This window comes from Scyliorhinus canicula, chromosome 15, assembly GCF_902713615.1.
Source record: "Scyliorhinus canicula chromosome 15, sScyCan1.1, whole genome shotgun sequence".
NCBI lineage: Eukaryota > Metazoa > Chordata > Chondrichthyes > Carcharhiniformes > Scyliorhinidae > Scyliorhinus > Scyliorhinus canicula.
This window is the reverse complement of record NC_052160.1, coordinates 79,661,954-79,681,681: the sequence shown is the minus strand read 5'-3', so window position 1 is coordinate 79,681,681 and position 19,728 is coordinate 79,661,954. Positions and strand designations below refer to the sequence as shown.

The 19,728-nt window shown below is 44.8% G+C and overlaps 1 protein-coding gene across 1 annotated transcript in view; it reads right to left on the bottom strand.

Annotated features, from left to right (window-relative positions):
- Nucleotides 1–19,728, bottom strand: part of LOC119978160 (myosin-binding protein H-like) — a 226,472-nt gene that overhangs the window by 58,443 nt on the left and 148,301 nt on the right. Inside the window, exon 7 of the mRNA XM_038819597.1 lies at nt 12,531–12,690. Coding sequence (XP_038675525.1) covers nt 12,531–12,690 — 160 coding nt within the window. The remainder of the gene's footprint in view (nt 1–12,530; nt 12,691–19,728) is intronic.

Genomic DNA, 19,728 nt, shown 5'->3' with positions numbered 1-19,728 from the left:
GAAGTTAAATCGATAGCAAGGAGCGATATAGGATCAGAAGGCATAGAATCTCTGTGGGTAGAGTTGAGGAATCGCAAGGGTAAAAAGACCCTGATGGGAGTTATGTACAAGGACTGGGACTGTACTCGTTGGAATTTAGAAGGATGAGGGGGGATCTTATAGAAACATTTAAAATTATGAAGGGAATAGATAGGATAGATGCGGGCAGGTTCACATAAGAGTTAGAAACCTTGGGGTTTTCCTTGATCTGACCCGCCAAGGAATTCTCATGCCCCCTCCTAGCTCTCCTAAGCCCTTTTTTTTTTAAGCTCATTCCTTGCTACCTTGTAACCCTCAAGCGACCCAACTGAACCTTGTTTTCTAATCCTTACATACGCTTTCTTTTTCCTCTTGACAAGACATTCAACCTCTTTTGTGAACCGTGGTTCCCTCACACGGCCATTTCCTCCCTGCCTGACAGGGACATACCTATCAAGGACAGGCAGTATTTGTTTCTTGAACAAGCTCCACTTTTCATTTGTGCCTTTCCCTGACAGTTCCTGTTCCCATGTTATGCTCCCTAATTCTTGCCTAATCGCATCATAATTACCCCTCCCCCAATTATAAACATTGCCCTGCCGTATGGCCCTATCCCTCTCCATTGCAATAGTGAAAGACACCGGATTGTGCTCACTATCTCCAAAGTGATCTCCCACAAATAAATCTAACACTTGGCCCGGTTCATTACCCAATGCCAAATCCAATGTGCCCCCCCACCCCCTCTTGTCAGCCTATCCACATATTGTGTCAGGAAACCCTCCTGTACACACTGTACAAAAGCTGGCCCATCCAAACTGTTCACCCTATAGAGGTTCCAATTAATATTTGGAAAGTTAAAGTCACCCATGACAACTACCCTGAGACCTCCACACCTATCCATAACTGGTTTTGCAATTTCTTCCTCCACATCTCTATTACTATTTGGGGGCCGATAGAAAACTCCTAACAATGTGATCGCTCCTTTCCTATTTCTGACTTTGGCCCATATTACCTCAGTAGGCAGATCCCCTTCGAACTGCCTTCCTGCAGCCGTTAAACTATCCTTGATTAACAATGCAACTCCTCCACCTCTTTTACCACCTTCCCTACTCTTACTGAAACATCTATATCCCGGAACTTACAAAAAACATTCCTGTCCCTGTTCTAACCATGTCTCTGTAATGCCACATCGTAGTTCCGGATGCTCTTTGCATTGAAGTAGACACACTTCAACCCACCTTTCTATCTGCCGGTACACTCCTGCAACCTTGATATCCTCCTCAGTACCTCACTACTCTCAACACTGGCTTCTGGACTACAGCTCGTTTTCCCAGCACCCTGACAAATTAGTTTAAACCCCCCCGAAGCGCGTAGCAAATTTTCCTCCCAGGATATTGGTGCCCCTCTGGTTCAGGTGCAAACCGTTCTGTCTGTACAGGTCTCACCTTCCCCAGAATGTGCTCCCATTATCCACGTAACTGAAACCCTCCCTCCTACACCATCCCTGCAGCCACGTGTTTATCTGCACTCTATCCCTCTTCCTCACCTCACTAGCACGTGGCACTGGCAACAAACCAGAGATGACAACATGGCTTGTCCTGGCTCTCAGCTTCCACCCTAGCTCCCTAAATTCCTGTTTTAAATCCCCTTCCCTTCTCTTACCTATGTCGTTGGTACCGATGTGCACCACGACTTGTGACTGTACCCTCTCCCCTTAAGGATTCTGAAAACACGGTCCGAAACATCACGGACCCTGGCATCCGGGAGGCAACATACCATCCGTGAGTCTCTTTCATTGTCACAGAACCGTCTATCTTCTCCCATCTAACTATCGAGTCCCCAATAACTATTGCTCTCCTGCTCTCCCTCCTTCCTTTCTGAGCCACAGGGACTGACTCAGTGCTGGCGATCCATTCACCGTGGCTTACCCCTGGTAGGTCATCCCCCTCAACAGTATTCAAAGCGGTATACTTGTTACTGAAGGGAACGACCACAGAGGATCCCTGCACTGACTGCTTCCTCCCAGCCCCTCTCACCATCACCCATCTATCTTGATTCTTCGGAGTAACTACATCCCTGAAGCTACTATCTATGACCATCTCTGCCTCCCGAATGATCCGAAGTTCATCCAGCTCCAGCTCAAGTTCCCTGACGCAGTTTCTGAGGAGCTGGAGATGGGTGCACTTCCCATAGGTGAAATCAGCAGGGACACTGACGGCATCCCTCACCTCAAACCACCTTCAAGATGCGGTGACCGCAATGCACTGATGCAAATTTTCCCCACAACAGCCAATCAGTGGCCCCACTCTACTGCTTTCAGTGGGATGCCAGAGCTCCAGGAGAACCAGGAGGCAGAGGTGAGTGCAGTGACCATCACTAAGGCGAAGGTTCTGGGGAAACTGAAAGGTCTGAAGGTAGATAAATCACCTGGACCGGATGGACTACACCCCAGGGTTCTAAAACAGATAGCTGAGGAAATTGTGGAGGCATTGGTGATGATTTTACAGGAATCACTGGATGCAGGAAGGGTCCCAGAGGACTGGAAAGTGGCTAATGTAACACCTCTGTTTAAGAAGGGAGGGAGGCAGAAGACGGGAAATTATAGGCCGGTTAGCCTGACTTCGTTCATTGGAAAGATTTTAGGGTCCATTATTAAAGATGAGGTAGTGGAGTACTTAGAAGTGCATGATAAAATAGGACTGAGTCAGCACGGCTTCGTCAAGGGGAGGTCATGTCTGATAAATCTGTTAGAGTTATTTGAGGAAATAACAAGGAACTTAGACAAAGGAGAACCAGTGGACATGATTTATTTAGATTTCCAGAAGGCCTTTGACAAGGTGCCGCATAGGAGACTGTTAAATAAGTTAAGAGCCCATGGTGTTAAGGGTAAGATCCTGGCATTGGTAGAGGATTGGCTGACTGGCAGAAGACAGAATGTGGGGATAAAGGGGTCTTTTTCAGGATGGCAGCCGGTGACTAGTGGTGTGCCTCAGGGGTCCGTGCTGGGATCACAGCTTTTCACAATATACATTAATGATCTGGAAGAAGGAACTGAAGGCACATTTGCTCAGTTTGCAGATGATACAAAGATCTGTAGAGGGGGAGGTATTATTGAGGAAGCAGGCAGGCTTCAGAAGGACTTGGACAAGCTAGGAGAGTGGGCAGATGGAATACAATGTGGAAAAGTGTGAGGTTATGCACTTTGGAAGGAGAAATGGAGGCATAGAATATTTTCTGAATGGGACGATGCTTGGGAAATCAGAAGCACAAAGGGATTTGGGAGTCCTTGTTAACGATTCTCTTCAGGTAAACGTGCAGGTTCAGTCGGCGGTTAGGAAAGCAAATGCAGGAGAATGGGGATGAGAAAAATATCAGCCATGATTGAATGGCGGAGCGGATCCGATGGGCCGAGTGGCCTAATTCTGCTCCTATGTCTTATGGCCTTATACACGCACACACTCAACACAGACACATACACAGGGCGCGAATCTCCCTACAGGTGCCGCTGGTCATTCGAACAGATGATGGACAGCAGGAGGCTTCGCATCAACAAAGAGACGGTGCAGCACCTGTGCCATGTTCTCGCGGACTTGGCACATGTGGAGGAGATGGACACCTGCTCCCGGTGGCTGTCAAGGTCACCGCAGTTCTGAACCTTTACACCTCAGGATCATTCCAGGGCTTGAACGGGGACCTGTGCGGCATCTCACAGGCACCAACCCACTGGTGCTTCCAACAGGTCACAGATGTCCTATTTGCCCAGACGGAAAACTATATCAACGTGGACCAATCACAACAGGATTCTCCGCCATCGCTGGGATGCCACAGGTCCAAGGGGTAGTGTGATGTTCTTTGTTAAAATTAATATTATTAAGGATGTAGTGTTGCTGCGAAGAACATGCAGACTTTGTACTAAATCAAAGTAAATTTATTTACACTACGCTATCAATTGTGAATTCTTAAGTACACCGAAAAAGCTAAGTATGAGATCAAACCATATACAGAACCCCCTCTCTACTAACTCACTCCAAGATCATGTGGACCACCGAGTGGGTTGTGAGATGTGCTCTTACTCCATCTGGTGGCTGGATTCTGTAATGACACACTATTCTACCTGATCATTCATATGTACTGTCATGTGAGAGTACCTTTAAGAAATAAGTGTTTAAGAGATGTACCTTTAAGAAATGAGAGTGCATCAGTGATGTCAAAGTGTGGGTGGAGCTGGGCTGTCTGTCAGCTTTTTACTTTCATTTTAGACTGTTTACTGCAGGGTGTGTTTTAGTTTAGTTTTCAGTGTTGGAGCTGAAGCCAGACAGAGCAGGTGTACTGTTGATCTCTCTGCCATGAAAAGACTATCTCTTGATAATTTGGTGAATTCAGAATTATAAATGTTTTCAGTAGTGAATGTAAACCTTATGTGCTTTTGTTAAAAGGTGTTTCTTTTGTCTTCTGGATGTTGTTTGGGAAGTTATTAAGGATTACTTAGTGTTGTATTCTTTGGGGGTTGTATTTGAATTGATGGTTGCTAAGATGTTCACTGTATGTTTTAAAAAGGTTAACTTGAGTTCATAGAATAAACATTGTTCTGCTTTAAAAAATAATTCTCCATTTCTGCTGTACCACACCTGTAGAGTGGGCCGTGTGCTCCCCACACCATAATCTAGTGAAAGCTGTGGGTCAGATGAACTCCATGACACACTTTGGGGTTTGCTAAACCCTGGCCCATAACAAATTGGGGGCTCGAGGGGGATAAAAGTCTATCTATTGGATTGGCTTAGTGAACTTAAAGATAGTGAGGGGTGAGCATATTGTGGTTGCTTTTCAGGTGTGGTATTTCAGTTTAAGTGGGGAGTGTGTTGTGGGCAATGGCTCTTTCAGAGGCTCTGAGGTTTTTGGGGGTGGACACGGTCACACACAGTCCCTTACGGACAGAGACTAAAAGCAGACTGTTAGATTTGGCAAAATCATTGCAGTTAACATTACCTGACAAAATGCGAAAAGTTGAGGTAAGTATTTAAAGTTGCCTGAGATACAGTTTGACTCATTGGAAATGGCAAAAATTCAGTTACAAATTAAACAAATAGAACATGAGACAGAATTGAAGCAGCATGAATATGAAAGAGATAGAGAAGAAAAAGAAAGAGAGAGAGGAGAAAGAAAGAGAAAGGGAGATGCAGATCAGGGAAAAAGATAAAGAGAGAGAGAGTTTGAACTTCAGAAAATGGCCATGAAACATGACAGTCAGTTAAAATTGGCAGACGTAAAGAGGGAAACGTACAGTTGGTGGAAAGTGATGAGGATAGTGAGAAAGAGCGTGATAGTTGAAGGCTTGGAGGGGATCTATTTAAATATGTCCAAGCATTGCCAAGGTTTGATGAGGAAGTGGAAACCTTTTTCATTTCATTTGAGAAGGTAGCTAAACAAATTAAATGGCCACAGGACATGTGGGTATTATTGATTCAAACAAAGCTGATAGGTACGGCGAGTGAAGTGTTTGCATCACTACCGGAGGAGGTATCTGGGATGTATGAGGAGGTGAAAAAAATCCATCTTACGTGCATTAGGGTTTCCTCTGGGTGCTCAGGTTTCCTCCCACAGTCCAAAGACGTGAGGGTTAGGTGGATTGGCTGTGCTAAATTGCCCTTAGTGTCCAAAAAGGTTTGGAGGGGTTACGGGGATAGGGTGGAAGTGAGGGCTTAAATGGGTTGGTGCAGGCTCAATAGGTCGAATGGCCTCCTTCTGCACTGTATGTTCTGTATGAAATTGTGCCTGAAGCCTACAGACAAAGGTTTAGAAATTTAAGGAAAAAATTTGGTCAAACATACTTGGAGTTGAAAGGATCAAACAGAGTAATTTTGATAGGTGCATAAGGGCTTTGACTAAAAAAGAAATCCAGGAGGGTGGAAGAGACATGAAAAGTTTCAAATATTTTCACTTTAATAAACTAGGCCATGTAAAGTCACAGTGTTGGTGGTTGAAGAAAAGCACTGGGAAGGCTGATGTGGTAAAACAGGATAAGACCATGGGGTTTGTTAAATTGGTGAAGGAAAGCCCAAGTGAAGCAAAGGAGGTGCAAAAGATTGTACAGCCTGATCAAGAGGTGATTGATAAGAAGGCGCCAGATCTCTTTAAAGAATTTAATTGTGTGGGTAAAGTTTAGTCATGTGTATCAGGTAAAGAAGTCACATATTTAAGAGATACGGGAGCTAGTCAATCTTTAATGGTAAGAAATGAGGAGTTATGTAGTTTGGGAAGAATGTTACCAGAAAAGGTGGTAATATGTGGAATTCATGGTGAGAAGAGTAGTGTTCCATTATATAAGGTAAGGTTGGAAAGTCCAGTGAAGAGTGGTGAAGTGGTAGTAGGAGTAATAGAGAAACTATCATGTCCAGGAATACAGTTTATCTTGGGTAATGATATAGCTGGATCGCAGGTGGGAGTGACGCCTACTGTGGTTAATAAGCCAGTGGAAAATCAGACAACTGAAGTGTTGAAGGATGAATATCCTGGGATTTTTCCGGATTGTGTGGTAACAAGGTCGCAAAGTCACAGGTTAAGACAAGAGAAGAAATCAAAGAGTGAAGATGACGTTGAAGTGCAATTATCAGAAACGATTTATGATCAGGTGGTTGAAAAAGAACAAGAACATGTGGAGGATGAGGCGGATATGTTTAGTTCAGGAAAATTGGCGGAATTACAACAGAAAGATGGAGAAATAAAACGGATGTATCAGAAAGCATATCCGAAAGAGGAATCTGAGAGTATACCAGAGTGTTATTACCGTAAAAGTAATGTCTTGATGAGAAAATGGAGACCGTTACATATGCAGGTGGATGAAAAGTGGGCAGAAGTTCATCAAGTGGTATTGCCGGTAGGGTACAGAAAGGAGGTGTTGCGAGTTGCACAGGAGGTACCAGTGGGAGGTCATTTGGGAATAAGGAAAACTCAAGCTAAAATACTAAAATATTTTTATTGGCCTGGATTACATAACAATGTAATTAAATTTTGTCAATCATGTCACACATGTCAGGTGAAAGGGAAACCTCAAGCAGTGATAAAACCAGCGCCCTTAATACCCATTGCAGCATTTGAGGAACCTTTTACAAGGATCCTAATTGATTGCATAGGACCGCTTCCTAAAACGAAAAGTGGGAATCTTTTGCCTATAATGGATGTGTTTACTCAGTTTCCAGAGGCCATTCCAGTACGTAATATTACAGCTTAAAGATTGTGGAGGAGTTACTTCAATTCTTCACTAGATATGGACTACCCACAGAAATATAGTTGGATCAAGGATCAAATTTTACCTTAAGGTTATTCAAAGAAGTTATGGATAGCTGAGGAATAAAACAATTTAAATCAACTGCGTACCATCCAGAATCACAGGGAGTGTTAGAAAGGTGGCATCAGACATTAAAGGCAATGTTGAGGGCATATTGTCAAGATTATGCAGAGGATTGGGACAAAAGAATTCCATTCGTACTGTTTGTAATTAGGGATGCACCTAATGAGTCAACCAAATTTAGTCCTTTGAACCAATTTTTGGTCATGATATAAGAGGACCACTTAAATTGATGAAGGAAAAATTGGCGAGTGAGAAATCGGAAATTACATTATTGGATTACGTGTCAAATTTTACGGAACGATTAAATAGAGCAGATGAATTGGCTGGACAACATTTAAAGGTTGCACAAAATGTGATGAAACGAGTCGGGGACAAGAAATCCAATGTTCGTAGTTTTTCCAATGGAGATAAAGTTTTAGTATTGTTATCAGTGTTAAGTGAACCTTTAAAAGCAAGGTGAATTATGTGGTAAAAACACCAGATAGAAGGAAGACTCACCGAGTGTGTCATTTGAATATGTTTAAAAGGTACTTTGAAAGGGAAGGAAAGAAAAAGAAGGTTTTAATAATTCTATCTCAAAGTGATGAACCAAATCGAGATCACTGTGAATTTGACATGTACCTCAAATTAAATTGGAAGATTAGGATGTTCTTAAAACTTGGGATAAATTGTTGAGTTACCTTCCAGAGGTAAAACAAACTGACCTCAAAGAGTTATTGATATCACATGGGCAAGTTTGTAGAGATAAATTGGGAAGTACTAAAATGGCTATACATGATGTAGATCTGGGAAATGCTGTTCCAATCAAACAACATTCATGTCGACTTAACCCTTTAAAATTGGCACAGGTTAACAAAGAGATTGAGAGTATGCTGAAAAATGGCATAATTGAAGTGGTTTGCAGCCAATGGGGCTCACGCATAGTGATGGTACCAAAACCAGATGGTACCCAATGGTTGTGTGTTGACTATAGAAAGGTTAATGCAGTTACAAGAACGGACACTTATCCTATCCCACGTTTGGAGGATTACATTGAGAAAGTGTGAAAATCAGCTTTTATTTCTCAACTGGATTTACTTAAAGATTACTGACAGGTACCTTTATCCGAAAAGGCGACGGAGATTTCAGCTTTTGTGACTCCAGATGGTAGATACCAATTCAAAGTTATGCCATTTGGCATGAAAAACGCCCCAGCCACATTTCAACGGTTAACTAACAAAGTTGTTTCAGGATTACCCAATTGTGCGGTATACATCGACGATCTGGTAATTTTCAGCCAGACATGGAAAGAACATTTAAAACATCTGATGGAGTTATTCGATCAACTTCAGGAGGCGTGTTTGGTGATAAACCTAGCCAAACGTAAATTTGAAAAAGCCCAAGTCACTTTCCTTGGCCATAAAATCGGACAGGGTCGAATGGTCACTCAGGATGTGAAACCAAAAACGTATTGGGGAGCTTCCAATACCCTCAAGACGAAGGGAAATTATGCGATTTCTTGGCATGAGTGGATTTGTTCAAACATTGGTGAAAAGTATTTGTAGTGTGGTTGCTCCACTAATGGACTTGCTGAAGAAACATCAAAGTTTTCAGGGGATAGCGGAGTTTCAACAGGAATTGGACTGCCTGAAAGCTGTGATAACCAATGCTCATGTGTTGGAGAATTACAAGGGACTCTGTGATCAGATTGAGCGAAAGTATCTGACTTTAAAGAGAAATGCCGAGGTGTAGAGAAATGGACGGATTGTGCAAGGACCTTCTTGTTCTAAGAGACTGTCAATCGAGACGAATTTCAGTTGGAGGAAGAAGAACAAAAATGGATGACATTATTATACCTGTTTGCGTGTGTTGTTGTTTGAAACGAAAAAGTATATTTACTGTGTGCATTTCATAAATAATGGTGAAAAGGTGAAAAATGAAACCATCTTGAAGTTGATGGTTTATTTTTTTTTCTTGGGGGAGATGTCATGTGAGAGTACCTTTAAGAAATGGGTGTTTGTCAGTGATGTCAGAGCGTGGGTGGAGCCGGGCTGTCTGTCGTTTTAGGCTTTTTGCTGCAGGGTGTGTTTTAGTTTCGTTTTCAGTGTTGAAGCTGAAGCCAGACAAAGTAGGTGTACTGTTGATCTCTCTGCCATGAAAAGACTATCTCTTGATCATTTGGTGAATTCAGAGTTCTAAATGCTCTTAGTAGTGAATGTAAACCTAATGTGCTTCTGTTAAAAGGTGTTTCTTTTGTCTTCTGGACGTTGTTTGAGAAGTTATTAAGGATTACTTAGTGTTGTACTCTTTGGGGTGTATTTGAATTGATTGTTGCTAAGATGTTCACTGTATGTTTTAAAAAGGTTAACTTGAGTTCATAGAATAAACATTGTTTTGCCTTAAAAAATACTTTTCCATTTCTGCTGTACCACACCTGTACAGTGGGCCGTGTGCTCCCCATACCGCAATCTATTAAAGGTTGTGGGTCAGGTGAACTCCATGATACACTTTGTGGTTCTCTAAACCCTGGCCCATAACAATACGAAGATTATATACTAATTATCATTACAGTGGATGGCACATGTTGCCCTGCGCTCACTGGGCCATCTGGGAGAGCCCTACATTAACAGACAGGGGTTCCACTCCCTGAACAGTGGAGACCTGCTACCACAAGCGCCATGTGGCCACCAGACGAGCGGTGCATCGGACTGCTCAAGATGCGGTTCCGATGCCTCGACCGCTCCAGTGGTGCCCTGCAGTACACCTCCCGGAGGGTCGCTCACTTTGTGATGGTCAGCTGTGACTTCCACAGCCTGCCTCCTAGTCGTGCACAAGGTTCTCCTCCAGGGTCGCCACGCTAGCAGTGTTTGGCCCAGGTGCCACGCACTGCCAGTGACATCTCCTGCGCCTATAGCCTCTGGGACTCTGCCGAGTGGCTATGGACCTGCTGGAGTGTCGCTGACATCTCCCTCTGAATGCCCTGGCTGCACCCTAACGTCCCAATCAGCTCCGGGTATACCTGTACCAGAGGCTCAGCATCTGGCTGGGACCCAACAGGGTCCTGGAATCCAGCAGACCTCCGACTGCTGTCTCGTCTGGGGGTTCCTGCCCCCACCTGATGTGCATCAGCAACTGTGTGGTGCTCACCAGATTGTGCCCCAAAGGCTGACAAATATTTCCCACCGAGGTGCGTCTATCTGCGCTGGTTGCCGAGATCGATCGGGTGCCCCAAAATTGCACTCCATGCCGGGAACATCAGAAGGCCCCGATGCACCCCTGAGAGTGGCCTGGGAAACATTAGTCCCGCTGGAAGTACACTGGGTCCCCACAGCGACCACTCGAGCAACAACAAACAGATTGAGGGCTGCTCCAGGTCCTGGTGTCCGACAATGGCGTGGCCTACACAAGCCAGGAGTTTGTTTCGTTCATGGCCGCAAATGGCATCAGGCATCAGGCATGTACGGAAGGCCCCTTATCATCCGGCCTCCAAAGGTTTAGCTGAATGTGCGGTACAAACGTTCAAGAGAGCCATGAGGAAGATGACCTCAGGGTCTTGGGAAACGCAGTTGGCGAGGTTTCTTTTCAGTTATTGTACAACGCCTCACGCCACAACTGGCATCGCACCGGCAGGGTTACTTATGGGGTGCCGACTCCGGATGCATCAGCCTCGTCCTCTGACGTAGGGACACAGGTCCATCAGAGATGGACTCTCATCGTCAACCATGTGGTTTATGTGGGGAACTTCGGGACTGGAGCCATATGGATCCCTGGGACAGTCATCCACGGGACAGGGCCAGTCTCCTATGCGGCGCAGGTACAGCGCACAGAGATACACTGCCACTTGGACCACTTACAATGACGCGACCAGGAGCACCAGCACGTGGCCCGAATTCCCCACACAGTTCTTGGCGAATCAGCTGGCGAACCTTCATTTGCGGTGAGAAGCCCATGGGGCCTCTTTAAGTGGACCAATGTACGTTGAATAGCGTTGCCGGCCTCGCTGGGCCGAGTGCCTGGAAGCTCGTGGCAGTTCCTGCTCGCTAGCACATTTAGATAGATAGATATCGCTTATTGTCACAGGGAGGTTTCAAATAAAGTTACTGTGAAAAGCTCCTAGTCGCCACATTCCGGCGCCTGTTCGGGGAGGCTGGTACCGGAATTGAACCGTGCTGCTGGCCCGCCTTGGCCTGCTTTAAAAGCCAGCTATTTAGCCCAGTGTGCTAAACCAGCCCCTTTGGAAATTTAAAAATAATTCCGGAGAATTGCGCACACGCATTCACACACTCACTCACACATACAGACACACACACATACAGACACACACACACATACAGACACACATACAGACACACTCACATACATACAGACACACACACACACTCACATACATAGACACACACACACACATACAGACACACACACATAGACACACACACACACGCACACACACACACATTCACACACACTCACCCACATACACACACACAGACTCGACACACACACACACACATACAGACACACACACACATACAGACACACACACACATACAGACAGACACACACACATTCACACACATACAGACACACACACATACAGACACACACATACAGACACACACATACAGACACACACACACACATTCACACACATACAGACACACACACATACAGACACACACATACAGACACACACACACACACACATACAGACACACACATACAGACAGACACACACACATTCACACACATACAGACACACACACATACAGACACACACACATACTGTTTTGGAAAGGGCGGTAGCTGGACAACGCTGAGATGTGGGTGGGGGTGTTGGGGGAGGGGTTGTGATTTGGACATTACAATCTTCCACAAACAGTGCTATCTGGTTCTTACCAAATCAATCCAGCTTACTCTACTCCTTTTACCTGCCAGGATTGACATTCTCTTCGAATTCCAAACAAAACTAGTTGACAGAGCATTTACCTTCCTTCAGTGACTGAGCTGCCTTCTCAGAGCAGTTTATTGGCTACCTGCTAACCCGCCTGCACTAAACCTACGAGTGGATCCCGTTTCCCACTATTCCCCTTTCCATCCTGTTACCCCTTTGACTGACGGTCGATCAGGTGGGCATTGCTGAGCCTCAGGGGACCATCTGGTTGTTTGACACTGGCTGAACTCTCACTTATTTTGGGAATGAAGGCGATGTCTTTGCATTGCGCCGCTGTCTCACTCAGTCCGCACAAATTCTCGGAGAAGACTCGGAAGTTGTAACGATTGCCCATCACCAAGTCGGAGACGGTGTAGGAGCAGGGATGACACTTCTCCAGCACGGTGAACCATTCCTGTCAGAAATGGAAGAGAAGGAGGCAAAAGCGGACATCAGTCACCAGTGCATGTCAGGACACAATGATAATTGTACGACTAAGTGAGCAGACTGGCAAAATTGGGATTCCCTAAATGGGGAATGTTTAGGACATCAGAAGCACAAAGGGACTTTGGAGTACTTGTTCACGATTCTCCTAAGGTTAATGTGCAGGTTCAGTCGGCGGTTAGGAAGGCAAATGCAATGTTAGCATTCACGTCGAGAGGACTAGAATACAAGACCAGGGATGTAAGTCGGAGACTTGGAAAGGAGTCCTTCCAAGGCCAGGAAGGATATGCTGGCCTTGGAAAGGGTCCAGAGGAGATTCACAAGAATGATCCCCGGAATGAAGAACTTGTCGTATGTGGAACAGTTGAGGACTCTGGGTCTGTATTCGGAGTTTAGAGGGGGGATCTTATTGAAACATACAGGAGACTGCGAGGCCTGGTAGAGTGAACGTGGAGAGGATGTTTCCACTTGTTGGAAAAACTAGAAGCAGAGGACACAATGTCAGACTAAAGGGACAATCTTTTAAAACAGAGATGAGGAGGAATTTCTTCAGCCAGGGTGTGTTGAATCTGTGGAACTCTTTGCTGCAGAAGGCTGGGGAGGCCAAATCACTGAGTGTCTTTAAGATAGCGATAAACAGGTTCTTGATCAAGAAGGGGACCAGGGGTTATGGGAAGAAGGCAGGAGAATAGGGATGAGAAAATATCAGCCATGATTGAATGGTGGAGCAGACTCGATAGGCTGAGTGGCCTAATTCTGCTCCTATATCTTATGGTCTTATGGGATCATTCTCCTTAGAGCAGAGAAGATTAAGAGGAAATTTGTTTGAGGTATCGAAAATTTATGAAGGGTTTTCATAGAGTAAAGAAGGAGAAACTGTTTCTGCTGATAAATGTTACTGGTTAGTTAAAGAACCCAAATTAACACCAGGAAATAAACATAAACTACTGCGAATACTGGAAAACTGAAACATAAATAGACAATGCTGGAAATAATCAGCAGGTCTGGCAGCATCTGTGGGGAGAGAAAGAAAGTTCACATTTCAGGTCCTTTCTTGCGAACTGTCAGATGAGGAAGCATTTACACAATGTGTAGATGTGATCTGGAAGGTGCTGCCTGAAGGGAAGATTCAATAATAACTTTCAAAAGAGAATAAAATCATTACTGGAAAGGGAAAGAGTAACAACAACAAGCTGCATTCTTACAGCATCCTCTAACATAACAAAATATCCCAAGGTGCTTCACAGGGGCCTCAGAAAACAATTTGAAACTGAGCCACGTTGTGATATCGGGGTATACCATCAAAAATTTGGTAGGCTTTAAGGAAGCTGAAAAGTGAAATGGAAAGATTTGTGGTGGGAGTTCCAGAGCTTAGAGTCAGGCAGTCGAATGGCACCAATGTTGGAGCATTTGAATTGGTGTAATAATGAAATGAAATGAAAATTGCTTATTGTCACGAGTAGGCTTCAAATGAAGTTACTGTGAAAAGCCCCTAGTCGCCACATTCCGGCGCCTGTTCAGGGAGGCTGTTACGGGAATCGAACCGTGCTGCTGGCCTGCTTGGTCTGCTTTCAAAGCCAGCGATTTAATAATAATAATAACATTTTATTGTCACTAGCATGAAGTTACTGTGAAAAGCTCCTGGTCGCCACATTCCGGTGCCTGTTCAGGTAAGCTGGTATGGCAATTGAACCCGTGCTGCTGTCCTTGTTCTGCATCACAAACTAGCTGTCTACCCACTGAGCTAAACAAGCTCATAAATATACCTTTAAGGAGTAGCAGCATGCTATGGCCTCCGGGCCACGTGCCGGTGTTCCTAATTGGCGTTATTGTAAGCGGTCCAGGTGGCGGTTTGTCTCTGTGCCCTGTACCTGCTTAAATATGCCTTCAAGGAATAGCAGCATGACATCACGAGATGGGAAGTGTGTCATGTGATTCAATCTCAGTTTCACTTTGTCCTACGAGCAGAGCACAGCACACACAGCCCTGCTGCTGGTATCTTCTGGCTTTTTAATCCATGCAAATATGTTCTCATGTACCTAGAGTTCTCAAACCTGGAGAGTACTCTGTGATGAATGTAGGAATTTCAGATGCGTTGTATTATCTGTGTTTGGTGTAGTAAGGGTTAAAGGCCGGGATTAGTGTGTGTGACTGCTGCATTAGTGTGTTTGAAAGGTTTTGGGAGCCAGAGGTGCAATTAAGGCAACATAAAAAGCGTGGGCTAATGAAGTTTTGTTTGGATTGGCGGGAGTGGGGGAGGGGGGGGGGGGGGTCCCTGTGGAGTTAATTACATTTCAGTTTGGTAAGACGATAAGATGATCTAGTTACTGGGCGGGGCTGAGATATCAAGCATTTTGCAGAAAAGCAGTTTCAGTGGAGTTTTAGATGGAACTGTAAGCAGAAGCCAAGCACCTGCTCTCACTGCAGTTCAGTTCAAGATGTGCCTGTAGACAGATTAGCAGTTTCTTTCCAAACAGTTCAGAATTGTGTGATTAGAAGGAAAGCTGAAACAAGCCTCTGAAGAAATACAGCCAGAGACTCTGCATAGATCTGATAGGATTCAGGTATTTTCTTTAAAACACAGTCTCGGAGGATATCTCTGTAGAGCAGATATTCCTAAATGCTAACTGCATTTAACAGTGGATTAAGAGCAGAGATGGTTCTTTTTGTTGTTTGAGTGAGAATAAAGATAGCAGTTAAGGGTTACTGTATTCACTGCATTGATTAGCATTGTTTAAGGGGTAATTGTGATTTATTTGTCTGGTTTGATGTTGAAGATATTTAAATATTGTGTTAGTAATAAAGTTTGTTCCAATATCCCATACCCCTCTTTTGTGTGAAATTGCCCGTGGAGCGAGGTGTCCTTTCCTCACAGTCTTACAAAATAAAATATTGGGGATTCTGTCCGGTATCCGAGCCATTGTTGGGCTCTGGTCAGGGGTTGTAAAATTCCATACTGCATAAACTGTGGTAAACCCTAATTGAAGGATGGCCTAGTTCAATTCAGCAAGTCCACAAATACGTGGAACCATTCTGGCATTACTAGGACAAGCAGACATCTTCCAGGAGTCACTTTTGAAGGCAGGCAGGTCATCATTCAAGAATCTTTGCAACCTGATTTTCTTCAACACTCACCCATGGGCATAGCTCGGACAAGAAAGCTCAAGAGAGACAGTCTATTGGCCAAGTATGAACAATAATATTGAATCACCACTAAGAAGTGTGAGGCATGTGGGGGTGGGGTGGGGGAGCATATTTAAAAAGAAAGGGGATGTCATCCCATAAAGGACAGCAACACGGCGTCATTAGAAATGAAGTGTGTCATAGTTTCATAGAATTTACAGCGCAGAAGGAGGCTATTCGGCCCATCGAGTCTGCACCGCCCTTGGAAAGAGCACCTACTTAAGCTCACGCCTCCATCCTATCCCCATAACCCAGTAACCCCATTGAATCTTTTTTGGGCAATTTATCATGGCCAATCCACCTAACCTGCACATCTTTGGAGTGTGGGAGGAAACCGGAGCACCCAGAGGAAACAAACAGGGACAACGTGCAGACTCCACACAGACAGTGACCCAATCCGGGAATCAAACCTAGGACCCTGGAGCTGTGAAGCAACTGTGCTAAACATTATGCTACCGTGCTGCTCCGTCTCAGTTTCACTTTGGCCTGGAACAGAATAGAAAACACACAGCTCTGCTGCTAATGTTCTCAAATTTTCTATCTATGTATGTATGTTCTTGTTTGGCTAGTTTAAATAAATTAACCCACAGCATGTTCACACAATCCCTTATATATCCCTTGTATCATTATAAAAAACATGACAATACAAGAGGCCAAAAGTGGAGGAATGTAGTTATCTCAGAGGGCTGGGGGAGATTATAGAGGTAAGGGGGGGAAATGAGTTCATAGGGGGATTTGAAAACAAAGATGAGAATTTTAAAATGTAAGAAATGCTTGACCAAGAGCCAATGTCAGTCAATGAGCACAAGAGTGATGGGTGAACAGAGCTAGATTTGAATAAGAGAAATGGACAGTCAGGTTTTGATGACATCAAGTTAAGGTGGATGGGCAGCATATAGATGGGAAATTGAGGAAACAGAATCCATCCTTGGGGGCGTCAGAGGTCACAGCGCTGGAGTAGGAAGAGAATCCATTGCAAGTGATTCTTTGGCTCCAATTAGACAGGGAAGCATTGTGGAGAAGCAGTCCCAGCCAGCTGGATGGTGGTGGAGAGGATGTTAAAGAGAATGATGTGGTTAAGCATGTTAAAGGCTGCGGAGAGGTTGACAAGGATGAGCAGGGAAACCTTACCTTTGTCATAATCAGATAGGGTGTTATTTGTGATTTTCATAAAAGGTATTTCAGTACTGGGCAGAAACCTGATTGAAGTTCCAGAAAAGATGGACACGAATTTGGGAAGCTACAACGGTCCAAGAATTTTGGAGCGGAAGGGAAGTTTGGAGATGAGGTGATAGTTTTCAAGGGGTCCAGCATTGCTTTTTTGAGCGAGGGATGATGTTTGCAGGTGTAGAGGAGAGAGGGACAGAACCTGAGAAAACTGATATTGGCTGACATGAGGTTCAGGAGGGTATTCAGCAGCTTGGTGGTAACAGGACTGAGGGGGCAGCAAGTGGCTCTCATGGACAAGATGAGCTCAGACAGGACTTGAGGGGAGATAGGAGAGACACTAAAGGAAGATGCGAGTACAGATGAGGGCACAGAGCAACCTTTAACGGAAGTTTGGTCATGTGCGCTAGTAAAGGGGAGGGATATGGCAGCAACAGCTGATCAGATGTAATAATGCACAATCTTTGTAACAATGGAGTCCATGAGGACCGTACACATATTGTTGGAGGTGAGGGTGGAAGGGAAGAGGGATGTAAGACGATAGTTTACAGTAGATAAAAGAAGGCATTGGTTATCTTTGCATTTCAGGATGATCCTGGAATCGTGAGCAGATGAGAGTAGGACACGATGTATTATATTGTCCAGTCAGCTCTGGCAGTGAATAATCAAATCACAGTCCACCATGTCTTTAGTTCTGCTGAATGGTCGAGTCCAGAGATTACAAAGGTTTCTATAACACTTTCCAGGCCAATGGTTGTCACAAAGTGATTCAGGATCAATTTAATCCTTTTGAAATGTAGGAAATGTAGCAGCCAGTTTTCACACATCCAGCTCCCATAAACAGCAATGTGATAAAGATCAAATGTCTTTGTGATGTTGGTTGAAGAATAAATATGCTGAACATACAAAAGGGGAGTCAAGTAGGCCATTTGGCCCCTCGTGTCTGCTCTGCTATTCAATAAAATCATGGCTGATCTGTTTGTGTTGAGTTCCACATTCCCAGCTACTCCTGATAACCTTTCATTCCCTTACCCAACAAGAATTTATTTACCTCCACATTAAAAATATTCAGTGACCCTGTCTCCACCGCCTTCTGAAGCAGAGATTCCAAACTCGCACAACCCTCGGGAGAAGAAAATTCTCCTCATTTCTAAAAGGGTGACCCAAATTTTAAAACTAGTTCCGCACTCACTCATAACAGGAAACATCCATTCCACATCCACATTGTCGATACCATTCAGGATCTGATGACCTTCAATCAAGTCTCCCTTCATTTGTCTAAACACCAGCGGAAACAAGCCCAGCCTGTCCAAACTTTCCTCATAAGACAACCCGCTCATTCCAGGTATCAATCCAGTAAACCTCCTCTGAACCACATCCAGGTAGAACTCCCCTGCTCTTCAAAATAGTGACATGGGACCGTTTATAACCATCTGAGGGAGCAGCAGTTTAATTTTTCTGCGGAGAGGTGGTACCTCCAACAGTGAGCACTCCTTCATACTCACTGACAGCTTGATCTTCGTGCTCAAGCCCTGGATGTCAGACAAGCAGTTTATAATTTGGAGAGAGTGGCGGTGTTGAAAGGGGTGTTAATGACATAGAGCTGGACATCATTAGTGTACATCATAGAATTTACAGTGCAGAAGGAGGCCATTTGGCCCATCGAGTCTGCACCAGCTCTTGGAAAGAGCACCTTACCCAAGGTCAACACCTCCACCCTATCCCCGTAACCCAGTAACCCCACCCAACACTAAGGATAATTTTGGACACTAATGGCAATTTATCATGGCCAATCCACCTAACCTGCACATCTTTGGACTGTGGGAGGAAACCGGAGCACCCGGAGGAAACCCACGCACACACGGGGAGGTTGTGCAGACTCCGCACAGACAGTGACCCAGCAGGGAATCGAACCTGGGACCCTGGAGCTGTGAAGCAATTGTGCTAACCACCATGCTACCATGCTGCCCATGTGATAATTAGCAATGTGTTTGTTGATGCTGTCACTCAGGGGCAGTAAAGGTGTGGAGGTGGAGCCAAAACCAGTGCAGCAAATCTCTGCATACAAATTTTTTTAAATTATTGGGATATGGACGGTGCTAGCTAGGCCAACATTTATTACCCATCCCTTACTGCCCTTCAGATAGTGACGGTGAGTCCTTCAGTCCATGTGGTGTAGGTACACCCTCAGTGCAGTGAGGGAAGGAGTCCCAGGATTTTTTAGCCAGCAACAGTGAAGGAACGGGGACATATTTCCAAGTCAGGTTGGTGAGTGACTTGGAGACGAACTTCCAGGTGGTGGGCTTCCCAGGTATTTGTTGCCTTTGTCCTTTTCGATGGTAGTGGCCGTGGGTTTGGAAGGTGCTGCCGAAGGAGCCTTGGTAAGTTCCTGCATTGCATCTTGTAGATGGTGTAGCCACCTGGGTTGGCCACTTCCCGAGTTAAAATGGAGATTCGCAAAGAACGCAGGGAAAAACGGACAGTATCAGAAAACAAGCAGTTTGCAGAGTTCTTCTGTGTATTCGGTCTGCAGAAAGCAGACAGCACTGAAACCAGCAGCCATACATATTAAATGAGCAATTCCCGGGCACAATAGATACAATTAAGGATGACCAAGGTAAAGTTAGACTCCTCGGCGCCAGCAGGAGTCCAAGACAAA